The following is a 21,918-nucleotide window of genomic DNA, read 5'->3' as shown; positions in this document are numbered from 1 at the left end:
CATACCCAGTGACAGCTGTTCTCCAAAAATGACCCTCTGAGTCCTACCAGTAAGGAACAACTTAAGCCAGTCCCAGGGGCATCCATTAATCTCAACTTCATTTTACAAGCACCTCAATAAGATGGCATGATTCACAGAGTCAGAGGCTGCTGATAGATCGAATAAGAGCTACAGAGAGACATGGCCTTTGTCTCCATTCCATAGCATAGTCTGAAGCTACACAGATAAATTATATAGGAAGGCTTGGAGTTATGCTGCTACCGTTCTCTTGTTCATCTTGCCCAGGAAGGGGGATTAGAGACAAAGCCACATCATTTTTCTCTTATGATGGCCTTTTTCAGTAGGCGGCAAATGACTGCCTGTTTTAATGATCTGAAGAATGATCCCTAGGTCAGTCATTGGTTTTTGATGTGTTCCAGGGTTTCGTTGATATAGTCTTTCCATGATTTCAGCAATCAAGAAGGGTAAGGATACAATGTACAAGTGGTGCTCTTTTTTACCTTAGAAATCCTTCATGGCATTGGCCCTTTGTATCTCTGAAATTGCTTCTCTCTACGTGACCCCACGCTAAAATAATTACTAAGGGTTCTGGAGATCCAGCATGATATAGTGGTTAGATTGTCAGGCTAGGATCTAAGAGACCAAGGTTCAAAGCCCCACTCTGCCATGGAAGCTTGCTGGGTGAGCTTAGGCTAGTCATAAAGTTGCCAGGCAGTGCCTGGCAATTATTGGGAGGATTATGGGCAGGGCCATGGTGGGGTGCAACGTCACTTGCGGCACTACCTCACTTGCAGTAAAAAAAAAAAAAAGCATCAACCCAGAAATGGGTAGGTCTACAAATTATTGGAAACTCTATGGCTTTACCAGCAATTCCTAGAGCTGCCCTTTGTAACTTCCAGTAAGAACTTCTGGTACTGCATATTTTTTGTGGGGTGGGACCTGGAGCAGGGATCCCTGGCATCAGGGCCTTGGCAGTCCTAGCCGGTCACGCGCACTCAACCTAACCCCCCCCTTATGATGTGAAGATAAAACAGAGAAGGGGAAGATGTTGTAACTACTCCCCACTGGCGAGTAAAATAGGATATAAATAAAATAAAGAAATATGTCCCAGGTTTCTTTTGTGTAGTAGATGGGATTTTCTATGGTGCAGAACAGAGCATTTTTCATAATTCCCCTGGTTCTTTGAAAAGTTCCCTTTGGGCAGCTTGTTTTTTCTCTCTTCTTAGCTGCACTCAGTTGTGGCAACAAGCTGGCATTAAGTCAGAATTTTCATGAGCCCAGCATGTTGTCATGCTCAAGCCTTGCTCCTCTCTTCTCATGCAGAGAATCATTGTTAATAACTAACTGGCTATCAGTGATATGTACCACATGGATTAATTGCAGTTGCAGTTAGTTTTCTTCCCCATGAAACACAATTCTAAACCAGAGTTTAATCCAGACTTAGAATGGGGGGAGGGGAGCACTACTTCCTGTTATCCAGTGCATCCACACTTGTCTGTCACAGATAACAGCACTAAAGGTAAAGGTCCCCTGTGCAAGCACCGGGTCATTCCTGACCCATGGGGTGACATCCCATCCTGACGTTTACTAGGCAGACTTTGTTTGCAGTGTGGTTTGCCAGTGCCTTCCCCAGTCATCTTCCCTTTACCCCCAGCAAGCTGGGTACTCATTTTACTGGTCTCAGAAGGATGGAAGACTGAGTCATCCTTGAGCCGGTTACCTGAAACCAACTTCCGCTGTAATTGAACTCAAGTCGTGAGCAGAGCTTAGACTGCAGTACTGCAGCTTAACACTCTGTGCCACGGGGCTCCAATAACAGCACTAGCAGGACTTAATTTCTAATGGGATTCTCCATGTAAGAAGAGGAGGAGGAGCAAGGCACTGTGGAGTTGATGATACCAGCCCAGCTTACAGGGCTATTTTAAACATTCCCAAGATTGTGCATGTGAATTGCTTTTGAAAATCCACAATGTTACTTAAGCAGGGGATCCAATCCACCATTTTCAGTGTTTATCCCAAAATTTCACAGTTGGATTTGGATCCCATTGCATTAATTGGTATTCAAAATGGGTTTAGATTTGAGAGGAAGCGATTTCTCAAATGGAGACCATAGATGTTCGTGTCATTTTCATTTTATTGACTTTGTTTTAAATACTTTGCTATCTCCTTCACTGGTCAGCTTCTTAGCTTTGTACTTCAGGAACCCATTTCAAACGGCATCCATATGAAATGTAGTACTGAATGTTGCATAGAGCAAAATAGTTTCTACATTGAAACTTCTCTTTCAAAGGCAGCATGTATTGTCAGTGTAACTATTGCAGGTTTTTTCTCAAACAAGTGGAGCTAACAAGTGCTGTGCTTAGAATGCTGTGATCTCATCTAAGATGATGGAAATCAAAAGCTTGGCAAATTAAATAACACAAATCATTCAGTCATTGAGATCAGAGAGAGAGAGAGAGAGAGAGAGAGAGATTATAACTATAATTCCCCACAAACATGTTCCAGCAAGACTTTTAAGAACACTAAACGTTCCAGACTGACCCACACCCACCAAAACATCTGCCATGAATACATGAAAGCTAGAGAACATACTAGAGTACATGCTTCATTGCTATTCATGAGCCACTATCTGTGTTTTTGTTTAAGGCACAAACTAGTTGCTGGTGAGTAGAGGATGTTATAAACTATACTACATTAACCTTTATGTTTTTAACACAAATTTGACCAAAATTTTAGGCATACCTGGAAGTTGGAATATGGCACAGCCCAGAGATTTGTACTGCTGCTGTTCAGCAACAACCTTTTATTTACTACAACATTTATACCCCACCTTTCCTTGTGGTTCAAGGCAGCTTACAATAATAGATAAAAACATTTTCAGTTAAACCTCATATCTCTCCCCCTCCCTCTTGCCATAGCAGAAAGTACAGACTTCTGAGCTTATGTATGGTTTAGTTTTTGCTGTAGCTCATTCTTGGCATATGAATTATGAGTAGAATAATTTCTTTTTCTGGCATCTCTTTAGTTCTGGCAGTTCAGTAATCCAACTCCAAGATGCCTCAAATCTGCTGGAGCCACATGCCCGAACTGGGAAACAGGCAAGGGGGAGTGGAGAGGCAAGTACCAGGGCAAAACTGTCAAAATTGGCTTCGGGAAACTTTTCAAAGTACTGACACAGAGCCAGAGAAAAATTAACGTAAATGCAGAGTAGTGTGCTAGCTACTTCAAAAATGATTGTCAGATGTTCATGGCTTGCCTGTTTGTTTCTTGTCATGTGCATGTTGATGTTATATATTACATTTAAAATGTTAGGGACTAAATTTGGATGTTGTACAGTTGTTACCAGTTCATTTCAGCATAAAGCAGTCATTCAAAATGATGGTAAGAGATTATCTATAAATGTAAAGATTTTTGAGTTTTCCTTGAAATTCTTGTTCATGCTATTAGGCAATAGAATAATACTAGTGGGATACCCCCAAGGACTTGCAGGGGCTTTCCCTCCCATGTGATTACTTAGCAATGTCCAAACTGGCATCTGAGCATTTTTTGTTAAAATTACATTGGGCATTCTTTGTTAAAATTACAGGCATTGTTTCTATTTGTTTGGGGAGTTTTAATCCCCCAGTCCTTTTTTTTTTTTTTAGATTTCAAACTTTTTCTGCAAACATGGAACTTTCTTCATATTTGTAGAGAAATCCCCCCAGCTCCATTTTGCTGATCTGTTGATCGACACTGTATAACACAATTTGAAATGACATATACAGTATGCTGTTTTTTCCTTATCTTTAAACATCATGTTTGGTGTATGGGCAGCCCATTATGGGGGGGGGGGTCGATCGCCGGCCAGGAGCGGTGCATCCATGCCACCTCCTCAGAGGCCTCCTAGCTGTGACAGAGAAAAATGGAAAGAAGTGGGAAATGCTCCATTGCAAAAGCCGTGCCACCCCAAAAGGTGGCACAGCCACATCGCAGCTCGAGGGGGCGGTCCCAGGGCAGGCCCCTCAGGAATGCCCCTGTGCACCGCGCTTGCTGCCTCTTCCGGGATTTTGCTCCCTGAGAAGCTGCGCTGGTGACGAAGCCCGACACAGCTCTGCAACTCCCAGGCTCTGGCATGTGTGCCACCCAGGACAGCATAAGTGCTCGTTATCCCAGGTTAAATTGGCTCTTCCACCAGCACAGTGTCACGCCAGGTCCTATGGAGCTCCCCCCCCCTTCAGGATTGCACAGTTAATGGAGAGGCAATGTATATATTTTAAAATTAAAATCTGTAGTCCTAACTGAAATAGGCTTAAAGTATTTTGTTATATCCATTAGTCAGTATTCCAAGAGCTAATTAGAATCATGCAAAGAACCTGCAATAGCCTAGTTAATTTTTTTTTTTTACTATTTTCTTTAAACTTATTGACCACCCTATTCACGTCTCAAATTACTTTTGAATTCTCTTTGGGTTTAAAAAGCAGCTTACCATGCAAATAGCAAATGCCATTTGATGAAAGATAGTTTAAACCTCATGTTACTAGTCTCATTGTTCTTTGGATCTCGACCATTCTGCCCTATTTGCAGCAGTACCATTAACTTATAAGGGAAATGTAGGCAGAAACTGCTGTTCTCTGGTTCAGTAATTGTCATAGACCAGGGCACCATCTCCTCCTCACTGGTTAAAGATCTAAAGACTTTGATGAGGAGCAGGCTGAAGTCCTGGAACAATCTCAAAATGGAGCTTCTCAGAAAACATGAGCCCACTTGGATCTCCCAGAGGTGCCCTGGGAGACTGGGTCAGCTTCTTCACCCTGGGGAACAGCCCTGCTTCCATCCTCAGATTTGCGCTCTGACCCCTCTGCTACAGAATGAGCTGCTGCCCTTTAGGTGCCTACCCAGTAAACCACGCAAACCCCATAAGGCACAAAAACATTCCAGCCCCATTGGATCACTCACAGATACTACCAGCCATAGTGCATTAAGAGCTAATGATCTGATCCAGAGAGCTTGCATCCTGACCTTCTTGCAGGAGTACTTAAGGCCACAATCAACATTCAGTCTTTACTTGAACAACATCTTAGTTCCTTGTTGTGTTGAATCCAAATAGCATGGCATACGTAGTTTGTTTTCTCCAAATTTTCAGAATTACAGAGATATTTTTCTTCCTTAGGTTTGGACTAGATTTTCATGCCTAAGGGCACTAATTTCATACTAAAACGCTGTACAACAAATGCAGAGCATCTATCAGCTTGCCCTCTTCTGTGTTCATAAAAGTGCCATGTAGATTCTGTTAATAGCAACTAAAATGTGCTCCCGATGCGTGTGTGTTTTGACTTCTGCTGCTGAACAAGTTGCTTGCCCTGATCTAATCCAGTCTCTTCATCCTGAGGAAGGAAATGCACTCTGGTGGGTCCTCCTGTAGTGTTATTCTGTGGAATTATTTCATTGCCTGCCTTTTAATAGAGCAAGGAGGTTTATCTTAATCCTCAACTCTTGAAAGCCATTTCAGATTATTTCAACAGGAAAACAGAGCACCGTGCTTTTTTACTCTCAGTAAAACAAAAATGTTTCATTTTCCCATCCTAAGGAAACATTATTGATGGTGTGCCCTTGTTGCGAAACTTCCTTTCACATGCTACAGAGGAAGTGCCTTGGTTACACTGGCAAGGAACAGATGGAGGAGGGGGGAGCCTTGAAAACAGAATGTCACCTTCTGATGATAGGATAATTGTGCTGAACTTGTTCTGTAATTACTGCCAAAGCAACAGTTACTAAATGCAGCTGAAATATAAAAAGGTAAAAAACATTGTGCAGTGAGATAAGGCTGTGCTTTGATTGGCTAGGGAAGTTTCTGTTCACACTTGTCTGGTACTTACCACAGCGCGCGCTCTCCCCCTCTCTCCCCCTCTCTTTTTAGCCAAAAGCATTTTGTTGTGTTGATACTGGCAGCGCAACTGCTCTGATTTTAAAACTGGGTATGAAAGCACTTCTTTTATCATTTCTAATACGCAGCCTAAGGCCAAAACAGTCACAGCAATATTAAAGGGCTACGTTCAGAAGTAGATTGGAATTCCCACTACACAGCCTTTGGGAGTATGACTTCAGTAAGGAACTCTGAAGCAACTCTTTATCATAATGACAATGGTTGCTCTTCCTGTAATTGTTCAGTTTGGCTCCCACTGCTTGTCACCTAATTAGAAATCTGCTCAACCATTCTTCCAGTGTGTGTGTGTGTGTGTGTGTGTGTGTGTGTGTGTGTGTGTTTTAATGTTCACTTATTAATATCAGCAATATTGGGAAAATGTACATAAATATCTAACAATGCTCTTTTTAAGTTCCAAAATATTGAAGTTGTGATATACTTCCATCTGCAGACAGTTATGAAGTGACAGCGAGTCACTGGAGAAATGTATGGGCAGGAGGGGGGGGAGTCTCCAGTTTTTAATTATTCAACTTTAAAAAACCTTGCACCTGTATCTTGTTCTCCTGCCTTAAGAGGAACAGCTGCAACCATAGGAAATGTAGCTGAAGAAAGTACTGGAATATAGCAATTATTATTGCCCAGCTGGTTCTTTTATCCTTCTCCCTATCCTTCTCAAATTTATTTTGAGTTTTTAATATTACACCAATCCTTCAGAAATCAAATCAAAGACTGCACAAGAATTTTCATATTTGCTCGAAGACAGTGTAGTGATAGTGTTCTTCTTTAGTTAGGTTATCATAATGGGACACTGTTTGTAATATGGTAAGACCTGTTTGCTTGCAAGACCCATTCACTGCTGTGGGCTGAATACAGAATACATGTTGAAATGAATGGTGGCTGTACAGCTTCGGTGCTCAACGAACGGGGCTCTAAAATACCTTTCAACTAGTTACAGTGCCAAGGACCAAATTAAATGCCTGCTTGAATCTGGCTGAAAGTAAGATGTTCTGTCTTCAGAATCTCAGGAGACCAGTTTGTGTTCTTGGTCATGGCTGGCAAGTGCAGCCAAATTCCCAAAATCCCACTATGATTGAAATAATGTATTCTTTTAAACTAAATTTAGGGTACTTACATCAGAAACTAGGGATGTGCAAAAAAGTACCCCAAAATACCTTACCAGTGTTTTTCAGCCAAATACACATTTGAGAATCTCCAAGTCCTGGCCAGTTATGGTGATCCTGGAAAAATCTGAAAAAAATGGGGTTTATTGGGGCTTATTTGGGAATGCAAGACATACTCAGCAGACCACATCTCTGCCATCATCGAGAAACAGTTAGTGGGGTGAGTAGACAGGGACATCTCGTTGGCCTTCATATGGCAATGGCAGCTCAAACATTAGGGCTGGGATTCTCTGGTTTGAGATTGGTTATGTTGGGCTTGCACTGCCACATTGGCTCTATGTTCTGCTGTGCTTGTCTGTTACACATTGGTTCTGTTGGCCTTGCCAAAGTGCCCCCCCCCATTTTGTTCTTTTGGAATTCTCTAGTTTGACATTGGTTCTGCTGGGCTTGCCACATTGGTTCTGCTGGGATTCCTGAGCTCTGCATTGGTTCTGTTGGGCTTGTGTTGGTTCTTGGCATGGGAGGTATTGAGCAGTGGTTGCTGCAGGGCATGCCTCTTTGCTTTTGCCCTGGAGAAAAAAAGGCTGCCCCCCCCCCAATTGGAAACAATTGAGGATGGATGTGTTCATCTTCTTTGGGGGCCCATAGAATTGGTTCCTCTGACCCAATCTTTTTGAAACTTGGGGTGAGGGGGTTCTTCTGTGGGCAGGCCACCACCTCTGCTGCAAATTTGGTGACTCTAGCTTAAAACAGCCCCCAGACCCCCAGATAACTTTCCCATTGGCTCTAATGGTGCAGAATAAATTTATATTCCCAAATAAAATCCAAATCCAAATATCATAACAGTATTGGAATTCAGGGATATCGGGAACACTAATATTTTTCAGCCCCAGCAAATCTGAATCTGAAAAATAGCAATTTCTTTTAATGCACACCCCTTTCAGAAACCCATCCGCAAAAAATGAAAAAAACAACAACCATCAAGATAGGTAAAGATGGGATCCTTCTCACACAGCACAATTTGAAAAAACTTGCATAATCTACATTATGACTCCAGTTTTGGGTGTTTCAAATCCTTTGTGAAAAGTAAAGTTGTGCATGGGTTGTAAAGTTGTGCATAGGTTGTATCAGTTCTATTCTTTATGATGTTCAGTATTTAGCACCTGTTCCAGGAAATAGGTTACTTTCCTTTTTAAGTGGGGCATATTTACTTCATAAATGTGTTTTGCATTAGAACTTTAATTCCCCAGGTTCCAGTAGGATTGTTGGGTAAGCAGCATGGTTGCCTTTAAAATATGGTTTCTGGGTTTTGCTGCAAAAATATATACAGATATAAAACATAACAATTAATCAGAAATGTTTTTGTGTGTCATTAAGTTTCATAAGAGGGCTGACTCATATTACAGTACACTAGATGATCGCACAGAACTGATATTTCAGTACTTGGAGCAGAACAACAATTCCCAAGGTGTACTCTGTTTTGACAATGGGCCTCTCCAGGTCGCTGGGTGCTCTGAGAAAAATGTGCTCAGAAATTGATTTCCATTCTACCATAAAGGAACTGTATTTTCTCGGTGGATGTACGCAGCCAATATCACACAAAGCCTTTGGCTAAAAACTCTTCCCAAAAGTTGCAGTGTCAAATACAGTAGACCGTAGCCATTTGCAGGAAATCCATTCCCAAGATCACTGTAAATGCTGGGTTGTGCTGGGAAGCTGGGTTCTGTTGCCTCCCAGTACCAAAAACACCCTAAATTTCTTTCAAAGTTTAATGATGCAGTGATTACAATGATAGTGCAATAGAAGTAAAAACAGGCTGGAGACTACATCACTTGATCGGACTGCAAATAAGTGAAATGGCAAATCACAGTGTCACAAATTGCAAGGGTCTACTATAGATTTTTGTGATAGTTTCAGCACTGATAAGTGAGCTGGCGTAACTTTTTTAATATAGAAGTTAAATGCTCTTGGCTGCGGAAGTTTTTATGCTGGTATTTAAATCAGCAGCGTTATTTCAGACTGCTGTCTCCTGATTTTAATCATTTGGGCATCGCCAACAGAGATGTCTCCTCCATAATATTCTGGAGTAAATGGATACAGAAAATGTCGTGTTTTGTTTCTGGTTCATAGGCAAAAATTGTGGGAGTTCTGGTTCCAAACACTTTAGCCAACATATAATCTGGATTTTGTTTTTGTGCCTTTTTGGAATGCTTACCTGGTACATAAGTCCATTGAATTGATTAAAGCAATAGTCATCTATTATATAGAATTAATATCATTTGCAGAAATGTAAATGTTTCTGATAAGTAATTCCAAGTAATGCAAAATACACAGGAAGGATGAGACATCCCCCACAGCATCTCTATTATTTGTCCTTTATTTTGCTGCTTTTTGCCACTTTATTCTTGCAATGTTAATGTGTTTAGATCTCCAGAAAGCTCAGCAGTGAAGAGGGATAAGATCCACAAGGTTCAAATAAAAATAGGGCAAGGGGCAATGATGTGAACAGAGCTCAAAATTGACTTTTGCAATCTTAGGGAAGTCATTTTTGTCACAAACTCCTCATTGTATATGTTGAGTTTATATGAAATCATTTTTTTTTCACATGGTATAATTAACATTTCCATTTCTAAATTCTTATATAAGAGATATGTGAGTAAGGGATTCCTGTTTAAATGTATGCACTTAGGCTGGAGGGTAGCTATTTAAAATCCCTCCTATGCAATTGATCTGTGTGGAAAGGCAGTATACGGATATGTTGCAACATCCTTCCCACCTTACCAGACATGACTGAACACATTTTGTCTACCCTGAATAATTAAGATGGCTGTGAAACTTCATTATGTGAGTAGGACCTTGTGCGAGCCAGAGCCTGTTCTAAGCTCTTTTCTCTGTATTTGTTTAAAATTTGTGTGGTCTGTCTGTACTACTGTGTACAGTTCAAGCTGCCTGTTCCTGTAAGTTGGATCCTACTATGTAATTTTTGCATCATTTGACATGTTATGTTAAAGTAATACTTATGCTTTGCTTCAATTCTGCTTTCAGATTTCGGGTTGGTTCTAGATTTCTACAGTACAAATTATATTGCATTGTTTGGGTGTCCCATCCTGTTGACTTACTCTGTATAATCCGCCTTGAGTCCCAGTGAGAAAGGTAGACTATAAATAATATAAATAAATACATTTTATACTTTTAGGGTGCACTAAATTGGTATAGCCAAAGTAGGCCTTTCCTTAAGGGAAGGTCTCCTCTAAGCTCAGTTGAGTTTGCTGACTATTTACACTGAGTACCAAAACAAACTGCTATATTTTATAACAGAAATCAGATGTTAACATTTGGCACGGAATAAACATCAGAATAAACTACCATCTGCTTAGACACCTAGATAATTCTAGTTTAACCTAGAGTGTATTGAGGTAATATTTATCTGGGTATGCTATTTAGCAGAGAACCAGCATGGTGTTGTGGTTAAGGTGTCGGACTGCAACCTGGGAAACCCAGGTTCAAATCCCCACCTGTGTTGTGGAAGTTTGCTGGGTGACCTTGGGCCAGTCACAGACTCTCAGCCCTGACCCTGGCTAGTATTTGGATGGGAGACCTCCAATGAATACTAAGGGTGTGGCATGAAGGCCACCTCCGAACATCTCTTGCCTTGAAAACTCCACAGGGTCACCATAAGTCAGCTGTGACTTGACGGCCAAAAAACCCCCCAAAACTATCTAATACTATAAAAAGAAAGCTTGGGATTTATTCTTGTTGATCTCTATGGCAGCGTTCTTTTTTGCTTTCCTAAGGACAACTGAATCTGGATTAATGCAAGGAAGAGAAAGATGGGTGTGGGGGGGTCCATGTAATTTAGAGATAGATATTCTTGTCATATGTTACTTTGGAATGGATTCCTGGATCCAGCTTTGGTGGATATAACCAAGAGTGGTTCTTATCAGTTACAGCTGGTGGACTGGCTGATCCCTTTCAAGACAGCAAGAGCAAGACACCTTCGCTTTGTCTTCTTATACCAAGGAGGATGATTATGCCTCAGATTCCAATGAATCTGCATTTAATGGGGTTCAACCTATAACTTGTGTAACTTAATATAAAGGCAGCAGTGCATTTTCATTTTTGCTGTATTTCATTTTAAAAATCTACTTTAAACATCGTGGTTTCCATTCTGAAACATTTTTAAAAGCTTGCTTTTAAAACTTCAGTAGAGATAAAAATGATCGATCTCTTACATAAATTATTGGTGCTTAGTTGGGAAGGGTTAAGAATCAGATGATCTTATTGAAGTTGAACATCAGACTATGGCTTTTTAATGGACACTGTAGCAAGAACTAGCCAATTTACATAAAACAAGATCTATATTTAGGGAGCTGAGTTAAATGCTGCCAAAGTAAAGAGAGAGATGATCAGTGCTGTTCTTGTAGTCTGTTTACTTTGGATGGAAGCATTTGCCAGCCCAAGGCCTTGCATGATAACTGTGCAGTGCAATGTTGTGCCTCCCTGCCTGAAACCCAGCACATTCACATCGCTTCTTCAAAACTGCCCTTTGCGGGACTAGATGGAGTACTGGTCTGATCCGACAGGGCTATTCTGATGTTCTTATCCCCTTTGAGTATAGTAAACAAGCGACATCACAGTACTGCCCTGCCAAAGAGAATTTACTTTTTAGTTATTTCAAAAGCAATGTAGCACCCACCTTCCAAAAATATATGTTTAATAGTAATGTTTGAGTTATTAAATTTATATGTATAAAAGTTTTTAAATTACTATGCAGATACTTTTGTGTACTAGTGTATGTCAGTTTCTTATGTTTCTCTTAGTGATATATAACCATAAATCTTTCAAAAAATTTTTTACTAGTGAGAGATATTTAAGTTTTTTTATCTCAAATACAAGTAATATTGCTTTTTTTCTTTTAAAAACAGTTGACAGCCTGATCAGAAATACATTTTGCATGAGTTCAGGTGATGTTAGTTGAACCTACATCCTAATAGTTGAAGACACTGTTCATTTGAAATGATAGGCAGTTTGAAGAAAGATAGGATTGCTTGGGAGGGGAAGGCAGCATGGTATAGCCAAATCTTGGAAAGGCTGATACTTGGATGGGAGACCACCAAGGAAACCTCTTCAGAGGAAGACAATGGCAAACCAGCTTTACTTCTCGCTTGCCTTGAAAGCTCCTTGCTGGGGTCTCCATAAGTCAATCACAACTTGATGGCACGTATGTAGGATTGCTTAGATTAACTCCTAAAACCGAATGAAAATATATTGTGATGTGTCCATTAAAAATTACAAAAAATTAGATAAACAGTGCAACAGGATGGTGTATAGGAGAACAAAGCAATGAAAACTGCCTAAACTTTTAAAGACATTGGGTTGGATCCAACCAGCTTTTCTGCCAATGAAAAAATAAGTCCTCTTTGAACCCCCAAGAAGGGAACGCTGTGGGTCATTGACCTACATGCACAAAAGCCATGTGAAAAGGAGACTGTAGTAAGAAGGGGAATTGGGTGAAATTCTTTGAAAAAGCTGGTTGGATCCAACCTATTAACTGTGACCCCATTCCGTTAATAAAAAGGGCTTCCTGAACAATTAGGGGAACAGTATTGCAATATAATGTATAAAAAGGAACAAAGTGGTGAAAATTACCTAACATTTCAGGCATTAATTATGATCCTATATTAACCATGGCTCACACAGAACGGTTTGTTGTGATGTAGCAAGTTACAAACCACAGATGATGCTGTAAGGAGGATGTTGACCCTGCTGGCACGTGGGAGAGAGGCCAGAAGCCAATAAACGGGTTTACACACAAACCAGGAGTTTGTTGCAGAAACCACAGGTTACACTGGCTTATTGTAACCTCTTTCAGCACCCTGCCTTCCATAGGCAGCATAACATGGATGGTCCTCTCTCCTTTTCCTAAACTTGTATCTGAAGACAGGACTCCCCCCCCCCCCGATTTCACACTGTGCTTCAGAGGCTCTTGCCTCCAAAGATCAGCATGATAGCAGAGATTAGATCCTACCTCATTAGAGCAGGGGCAAGGTGAGCACAGATTTGTACTGCTTACCAAGGCCAGCCCAAACTTGTGTACAGAAGCTCCAAAGTGACTTAGCATTGTGCTGTTTGCTTCAGCAATAAGTAGTAATTGCATTTGCAAAGTTATGGAGTGTGACTTCAAAAACTTTAGCTATGTAAACTCTCCGGTTTTCAGTACTATGAGACATTTACAGTTGAGTTGGTAGCTTTCCAAAGGGTGGCTCCACACATAAATCAGTCATACATCATATTGTGCAACTTCCACAAACAGTATTGACTGAATTAGCTTCTGTTTTCTTGCTTTTGTGGTCAGATAAGTAAACTTAACTCAGCTCTTAGAAAATATATTTTTCAGGTGATATTAATATGCTAAACAGTTATGAAGTAATAAATTATTGTTATGAATACAGGTTCCTTCTTTTTGTAACAGTTCAGGGTAAATTAAGAAACCATTCCATGAGCCACGAATATTACTTCGTGCTATTTATCTGCTGGCTGTGTTGAAATGTTTCTTAGCGAAAATTCATTTTGCAGCTTTGCTGCAGGGCCACGTGTCAGGGACACACTAAAGATGTTTGCAGCCCTATATTCAGATTACACAAAAGTAGTTTCTCACACCATCACTCACACTGGGATTAGTGTGCTCTTTCTCTAGTCCCTGTTGATCCAATAAAATGGATGTAATTGCATTTGTATAATAGCTTTAAAAGATCAAAGTTGGTCCCATATGGGGAGAGCCTGTTGAGAGCCAAAACAAGCTGTTTGGCTTGTAAGCAACTGGAAGCCTTGACGGTACTGACTCATATCTGTAGCATTCTCTGCATTGCTGACTTCTCTGTAGAATATCTTGTAGTACCATAATATCTGTTAACTGTGGTACTAAAGAAAGCATGTGGGTTACTCTGCTTCAGTGAATATCAGTGACAAAATGTCACATTCTTTAAATTCAGAATATTTACTCTATTTGTTGAGTTCTTTCATTGTATTAAATTTTTATTCTGGCTTTCCTCCATGGAGCTCAGGTTGGCGTGCCTGGGCCCTTCTTTTCTCTATTTATCCTCACAATAATGTGAAGTAGATTGGGCTTGACTATAAAAAGTGACATCCAACTGATTTTTGCAGCCTGAAACTGTGAACAGACTTCATCAGTAGTCTTGCACCTGGATCATGTCCATAGTTCATTTCAAAATCCTTCTCTCTGACTTAAAATTAATTATAGATAAAATTTCAGCTTCAGGCCTGGTTCACACATGCAAGAGAATGAGGTGGAAGAACTCTGAGATGGTAGAATGGACTGGACCACTTGAGAATGCAGTTGGAAGATTCCAGCTCTGAGTGTTTCTTTGCATAAAAATGCCCTACATTAGAAAAATAATACAGTAGTAGTACATTTGCTTGCTATGCTGGTTTTCTGTTGGCAGGAAGTTTTTAACAGAGGGAAGCTTCTCTCAAGGTGGATAAGAGCTATAGAGGACCAATTTCACCACCTTGGCTATAGCAGCATAGCACTACTACAACTAGGTTACCAAAGAGCCAAATCATTAATCAAGCAAAGGCTGTGGAACACTGCTCTTCAAGTTGACAGATCACGGGCTCCCTTTCTACCAGCAGGGAAAGACCGTAATAAAATTTTTGTTCCTTCAAACTATCTCTATTTTTTAGAAATCCCTAAGTTGAGAAGAGCTTTTACCTTAGCCCAATTTAATACACTTCCATCTGTCCTTGTTAAGGGGAGATATGAACGTATCCCATACACTCAGTGATTTTGTCCCTGTCAGTCGTGCAAGATAGAAATTATTGAACATGTCTTACTGGTTTGTTGCTTTTATCAGGAGATTAGATCTAGTTTTATTAGCCCAGTACTTCACAAATATCCAGGTAACATAAGAACATAAGAAAGGCCCTGCTGGATCAGACCAAGGCCCATCAAGTCCAGCAGTCCGTTCACACAGTAGCCAACTAGGTGCCTCTAGGAAGCCACAAACAACACGACTGCAGCAGCACCATCCTGCCTATGTTCCATAGCACCTAATAGAATAGGCATGCTCCTCTGATACTAGAGAGAATAAGTATGCAGCATGACTAGTATCCATTTTAACTAATAGCCATGAATACCCCTTTTTCCTCCATGAATATGTCCACTCCCCTCTTAAAGCCTTCCAAGTTGGCAGCCATCACCACATCCTGGGGCAGGGAGTTCCACAATTATGCGTTGTGTGAAAAAATACTTCCTTTTATCTGTTTTGAATCTCTCACCCTCCAGCTTCAACAGATGACCTAGTGTTCTAGTATTATGGGAGAGGGAGAAAAACATCTCCCTGTCCACTCCCTTCAAACCATGCGTAATTTTATCGACCTCTATCATGTCTCCCCTTAGCCGCCTTCTTTCCAAGCTAAACAGCCCTAAGTGTCTTAACCGCTCCCCATAGGACAGTTGCTCTGGTCCCCTAATCATTTTGGTTGCTGTTTTCTGCACCTTCTCAAGCTCTGTAATATCCTTTTTTAGGTGTGGTGACCAGAACTGTACCCAGTATTCCAAGTGTGGTCTCACCATAGATTTGTACAAGGGCAGTACGAAATCAGCAGTTTTATTCTCTATTCCTCATCTAATTATGGCCAGCATAGAATTTGCCTTTTGTACAGCAGCCGCACACTGGGTTGACATCTTTGTAATGGTAGACCATATTCCTTTTATACTGACCTTCTTCTTGCCGATAGTTTCAATGAAACCACCCTTAAGATGGCAAAATTTTAAGTACTGGCATGCTTAATAAGACATAAGAAGGTAGCTTAAATTTTAAACACTTTTATTAATTATAGTTAACGTATAGAGATTTAGGTGTTTTAAATGTAGCCTTTGCTAATGTTGCATATTAACAAGTTGTGTATAGGTGTGTATGATTTTGTGTACTGGTATGCTCAATAAGACAGAAGAAGGTAGCTTAAATTTTAAACACTGAGCTGGCTTCGGCTGGGGAGAGCTGGCTATAAATCACTAAATAAATATGATGCTGATATGTCTTTTTCTGTAAAATGGCGTAGAAGTACAGTAGTTATGTATTTAGATTAGGGATTTATCACCTTGGATTAGAGATGTACTGCATTATTGTAATGGTGGTATCCAATAGTTTTAACATGGCTGGTACTATATCAACTGCTGCTGGTCTTTGACTGCAAATAAATTTTAATTTGAACAGAGGGAAGCACTCCAAAGTATGATCTTACAAGGTCCATCATCTGCAGTCTGAATTGGTACAACTCATTCTGTTTCCTTCAGATCTGTTTTCAGATTTGGGTCTCTGACATATTATTTTCATTTTATCCCCTTGCATATGTGAACCAGACTGCAGAGTAGTAGTGCATTCACATACTTGCACTGCAGATCTCTATAGGTTTCATTGATTTAAATGTAACCATACAAGCAAGCATGTGTAGGATTTTAGCCATAGTTATGTTAAACCAGTGTTGATGTAAAGGCAGAAAAAGACAGGATAGCCTCTGTCACCTGAATCAACTACATTGGATCTCATAGATCATTGAGATGCCCTTCTTGTCCACCTAAATTTACCTGGACTCCAATGGAGGATCCTGATTAGTGAATTTCAGTGCAAAACGAGTCAGTGGATCAAAAGTACAAGATCCAGCTTTCTTTTGGTGGATTTGGCTTTTTATAAAGATAGGCAGAAATATCCACAAATGGTCATAAGGGTGACGAGAGGAGGATGTGACTAGGTGAGGCAATGTGGGGAAGATCTAGGTGGGATGGTTGAATTTCCTAAGTGGCAGACATGATTAATAAAGGCCAGGAGGTGACTGGGTTTGGGATTGAATCACCATAGTAGAGGTAAACCCTGAGAGCCTATGAGTCATTGCTTATGGCCATGTGTGTGAGGAGCTCTGGAGGGTCAAAGGAGCCTTGGTTAATGTTCTCTGCATTCCGGCAGTCAGGCTACTTGGCCTCAAAGGTGCCTAGGAAAATTCCCTCTGTAATTAGAGGACCCTGCCTTAATATTGTAGTGGATGGATTTCCTCTCCCTCCTAGCCAGGGACTCCTTTTTTTCTAGTTTAGTTGTTTAAGGTGGTTTATGAAGTACAATGGACAATACTTTGGTTCAGTGCTGTGATGATTTTACTAGATTCTTTGATGATAAAGGTTCTCTAATCTGGTCTGATTTAGAAGTCTGTCAGAGGTTTCAGAAACACCCACATCATGAATCCATGGATAGTTTTAGATTGATCTTCCTGACTGATTTGATTATATTCTTGTGTTTGTGAAGATCATCTAGATCTTTGCCCATCCTGGCTGTTAAAATCATTCAAGATAAGTTAATGGTGTCTCCTGCCAGAATTATAAATTCACCATTGGTGGAAGGAAATGCATTATTAATATATATATAACCTTAAAGAATCTTGTATGACTTCATGCTCATTTCACTAAAATCTTTCCAAGCATTGGTTTTGCATCATTATGGAACCAATTAGGCTGATAGTGTTCTGATGAAGCTGCAGGATCAGCCAGGTAAATTTGTTGCACATGACTATGAAATTCCTTTGTGACTGGTTTTAAATTATTTAGTATAAAACCTTGGAAGATAAAATCTTATTTTTGTTACAAACATTATTAGATGTCTGTAAATTTTAGTTTACAGAGTATATTATTTACTAAATTTCATGTGTCATTGATTTCTATTATTTTAATCAGCTTTCCTTAAAAATGGCATACATTTTAAGCCATTAAAATCCACTCAATTGTAAGTACTCATGCTGGTGATATACATGCAGTGGTGTAACAGTAATGTGATGTAATGGCATATTAAGCATCAATAATGCTGAAGTCCAGTCAACCCTTTGCTCTTGTAGGAAATGTAAGGATTAAGTGGTTAAAGTGGTGAATATGTTCCAGATGTTATAGATGTGTAATGCCCCTAGCTCTAGTGTGCTGGAGAGAAGCAAATGTGAGTGATAGTAGTAGAGGCCCCTTTGTTAATTTATTTTGGTATGGATGTAGTACACAAATGTTATACGAAAATATAGAGAGGTCAAAATTACTATCAACAGAGTCTCTGCCTCTTCTACCTCTTTAAATGTTTTTAAGATCCTGTAATAATATTTCTGTACTTATATTACTGCAGAGAGCATAGCCTTGTATACAGACTGATCACGATTCATGTATCTGTCTACAGCATAGAAAAGCTTAGAAGTAAAGTATTAAGCATGAAGAATGTATTATCTTCTCTTCCCGTTCCCTTCTGACTTGCTTAATTTTTCCAGCTCTCTGTGTGTTCCGTGGGGTAAAGTAGAATGAAGTCTATCATGAGATCAGTCTTCATCTAATACAATTTCATCTAAGAAAAGGGTGGCAACTTGGCACTTTCACCCAGGCATGTGTCTGGAAGATCAGATGAAACAAGCTGTAGTTCTCTCTATTGACAAAATTTCCTTCCCCCCCCCAATAAAATTTCCAGTCCAACAAACATAATTGCTAAAGCACTGCCCAAACCAAAGATGTGTGAAATCCGTCAGCTTTTCAGCCTCCTCAGCAGAGAAATGAATTCACGCTGTCTAAACCCTGTGGGGAATCTGTTCCTACCTGACATGTCTGGGCTGTAGATAAGAAATGTCTAATTTGTAGAGTCTTGAGTCTAACATCTTGACTCAAAGTGCTTGCTTGAAATAACAACAGGCAAGTCCATACTCCTTTGTGTTGTATTTGCCATACCGTGGAAAACAGAGGACGAGTTTCAAATTCAGTGTCTGTTAAAAAGAGTTTATAGTAAAACTAAACATAGCCAAAAGAGGCCTCTTTCATCAGGTTCTAGTTACAGATAATGTCTGCATTTATTTCCACATCCTTGATCCTGATTTAGCCACTTGTACTTGCACTAGCAACCAAGATCAAGTTAATTCATGCCATCCTATTCCCTATTACTATGTATGGGTTTGAAAGCTGGACAATGAAGAAAGCTGATAGGAAAAAAGTAGATTCCTTTGAAATGTGGTGTTGGAGGAGAGTGTTACGGATTCCGTGGACTGCCAAAAAAACAAATCAGTGGGTTATAGATCCAATCAAGCCTGAACTGACCCTAGAAGCTAAAATGACTAAACTGAGGCTGTTGTACTTTGGTCACTGGAAAAGACAATCATACTAGGAAAAGTTGAAGGCAGCAGGAAAAGAGGAAGACCCAACAAGAGATGGATTGACCCTACAAAGGAAGCCACGACCCTCAATTTGCAAAACCTGAACAAGGCTGTTAAGGATAGGACGTTTTGGAGGATATTGACTCATAGGGTTGCCATGAGTTGGAAGCGACTTGACGGCACTTAACACACGCTCATTTGCACTGGCTAGGCTTGCATCTTCGGAATAATGCCTTTTCCCAATAGACTTCCTTTAGACTTTTTATCACTGTTTTGCTTTTGAATTTCTTGTTGTTTAAGCTTAGGTAATATCATTCTCCAGAGTTGTGAATATGTTCCTAATGTCATATGTGTGTTGGTACTGAAAGGTTTATTTGTTTAAATTGTTTGTTTGGTTCTGTATCAGTAAACATTTGAAAGGAATGTTTTATGGGGGGGAATTCCCCCCCTCCTTCGAAATACCACCTTTGAGCTTCTTCTGCTGCTTGATTCAGGAGGAGCAGAATGTGTTCTACAATTAACATTAAACCATCAGGGGTGTAAAAGCTATCAAAGTAGGTCTGAGATAGTGAATGGCATTTTTCCTTCTTTTTCATTACAGATCTGGGACATGAGTGATGATGAAACACTCTGAAGATCCTCAAATGAAGTGAATGACAGCCGCCCTTAGGTTGCATTGGTGTCTTTTTATCAGTCATTTGATGAGTTAATGATTGCTTACTTACTCTGACTGTTGCAGAAATATACATTAACTCACACCTGTCATCAGGATGGGACAGTATCTCAGTTTCACTAAGCAGTTCCACTGTGAGTGTAACTCTTATTTTTATTATGTGCTTATACATCTTATCTGTGACAATTAAAATTCTTTGTATTTTTTTCAGTTTCCAAATATATCTTATATTTAAAATGTCTCTTATGTAAATGTTGTTGTTCTTATTTTCTCCAGTATGAATTTTCTTTGTAAGTGTACATTCTGAACTATTTGGGGCCTTTGAAACACCAGGTCAGGACAGTTGTGTAGTTGTTACTGAGTTGGACGATCAGAATTTAGCCACAGTTTTTGGAGGCAAAAAACAAATTTAAGAGGCCTGGATGTTTAAAGCATCAAAGAGATAACAAAATAGCTTAGCTCTTCTGTAATCCACATTGATTTTGTATTGTTTTGCCAGCTGTGCAGAGATTTATTTTCAGATTTTTAGACCTGTAAGAATAGAGGTGGAATTAGGCCTCTACTGAAGTCAGTGATGCAGTCTGGGGTCATGTGGATAGAATGTGACCTCATTTCGATACTGATATGTTTCATACTGTGCATGCAGTAAGGAGGACAAGACACCATATCAGTTAGCTGGCAGCAACCATCCTTCTATTCCTATAATTCACAGTGGGTAGCCGTGTTAGTCTGTTTGCAGTAGTCAAAAAGGGCAAGAATCCAGTAGCACCTTAAAGACTAACAAAAATATTTTCTGGTAGGGTATGAGCTTTTGTGAGCCACAGCTCACTTCTTCAGATACTAAAGAAGTGAGCTGTGGCTCACGAAAGCTCATACCCTACCAGAAAATATTTTTGTTAGTCTTTAAGGTGCTACTGGACTCTTGCCCTTTTTGACTTCTATTCCTATGTGTATTTGCAAACTGGTTCCCATCTGAAAGCTTCCCAGCTCTAAGGCTGATGGGTAACAGAAATCTGAACAATTGTAAGCAAGCAAGTCTGTGATCAACATAGGAAATGTATAATTCATTGATCATAAGACAAAATATTTTCATGGATCCGGATCCAAAGAACACAGCTTGGTCAATGTTCCCTAAGGAACATCGGATAGATATTGCAAACAGAAATACTCCCCTGTCACCTAATACTACATGGGAAGCATTTATTTTCAGTACTTGGTCAATTTAAACAGTAGTTTTGGATATGGCAGGGAGGTTCTGTTGCTCAGTGGTAAAAAAAGTTTATGGGGGCACATTCAAGCCCTGGATGTATTTAATGCAGGCCTTTGGATACCAGCCAAATAATGCCCAGATTCTGTTTTCTTAAATAATTTTATGGATTACCAAAAGGATGATTCACCCTTTAAAATCTTAAATATGATACTTGTACATGTTGTAAGGAAATATGTTTTATTATTTATTTATTTATTATTTTAATAGCACTATTCCCACAACCTCTCCCTTCATCACCCAAATGATAAGAAGCTGAGCAAAATGTTCAGGCCTGCCTACCAAGATTAAAACACTTCCCCAAGTCATGTATGAATTGTACAAAACCCTGAAAGGGAGCTCAGATTAGCCAGGTCATGGCATATGACTGATGTTGCATATTGTATGCGTGAACCTGCCTTATACCAAATCAGACTGTTGGTCCATCGAAGTCAGTATTGTCTACTCAGACTGGCAGCAGCTCTCCAGGGTCTCAGGCAGAGGTCTTTCATATCATCTACTATCTGATCCTTTTAACTGGAGATGCCAAGGAATGAACCTGGGACCTTCTGCATGCCAAGCAGCTGCACTACCACTTGCCACGGCCACCTTCCTGTGCTTGGTGAACTCTGTCCTTGTTTTGTTTTCTTCTTACTATTATGGAAAAGTTTGCTTATTTAATCTTATGTTTGCTACCAAGTAACTGTAGAGTACTTACCCTGTCTCAAAAACTATACTTCAGGAGGCGAATGTGCCAAATTCTCTGTCATTAAATAAATATAGATTTCAGAATGAT

At 39.9% G+C, this 21,918-nt stretch overlaps 1 protein-coding gene across 1 annotated transcript in view; it reads left to right on the top strand.

Moving 5' to 3' along the window:
- ATG7 (autophagy related 7) overlaps positions 1-20,067 on the top strand; it is a 98,160-nt gene extending 78,093 nt beyond the window's left edge. The window contains exon 18 of the mRNA XM_056866520.1: positions 19,805-20,067. Coding sequence (XP_056722498.1) covers positions 19,805-19,837 — 33 coding nt within the window. The 3' untranslated portion in view covers positions 19,838-20,067. The remainder of the gene's footprint in view (positions 1-19,804) is intronic.
- The last annotated feature ends 1,851 nt before the right edge of the window (positions 20,068-21,918 follow it).

The sequence above is a fragment of the Euleptes europaea genome, chromosome 1, assembly GCF_029931775.1.
Source record: "Euleptes europaea isolate rEulEur1 chromosome 1, rEulEur1.hap1, whole genome shotgun sequence".
Classification (NCBI taxonomy): Eukaryota; Metazoa; Chordata; class Lepidosauria; order Squamata; family Sphaerodactylidae; genus Euleptes; species Euleptes europaea.
Note: the sequence above shows the minus strand (reverse complement) of the source record. Positions and strands in the feature narration are given on the sequence as shown.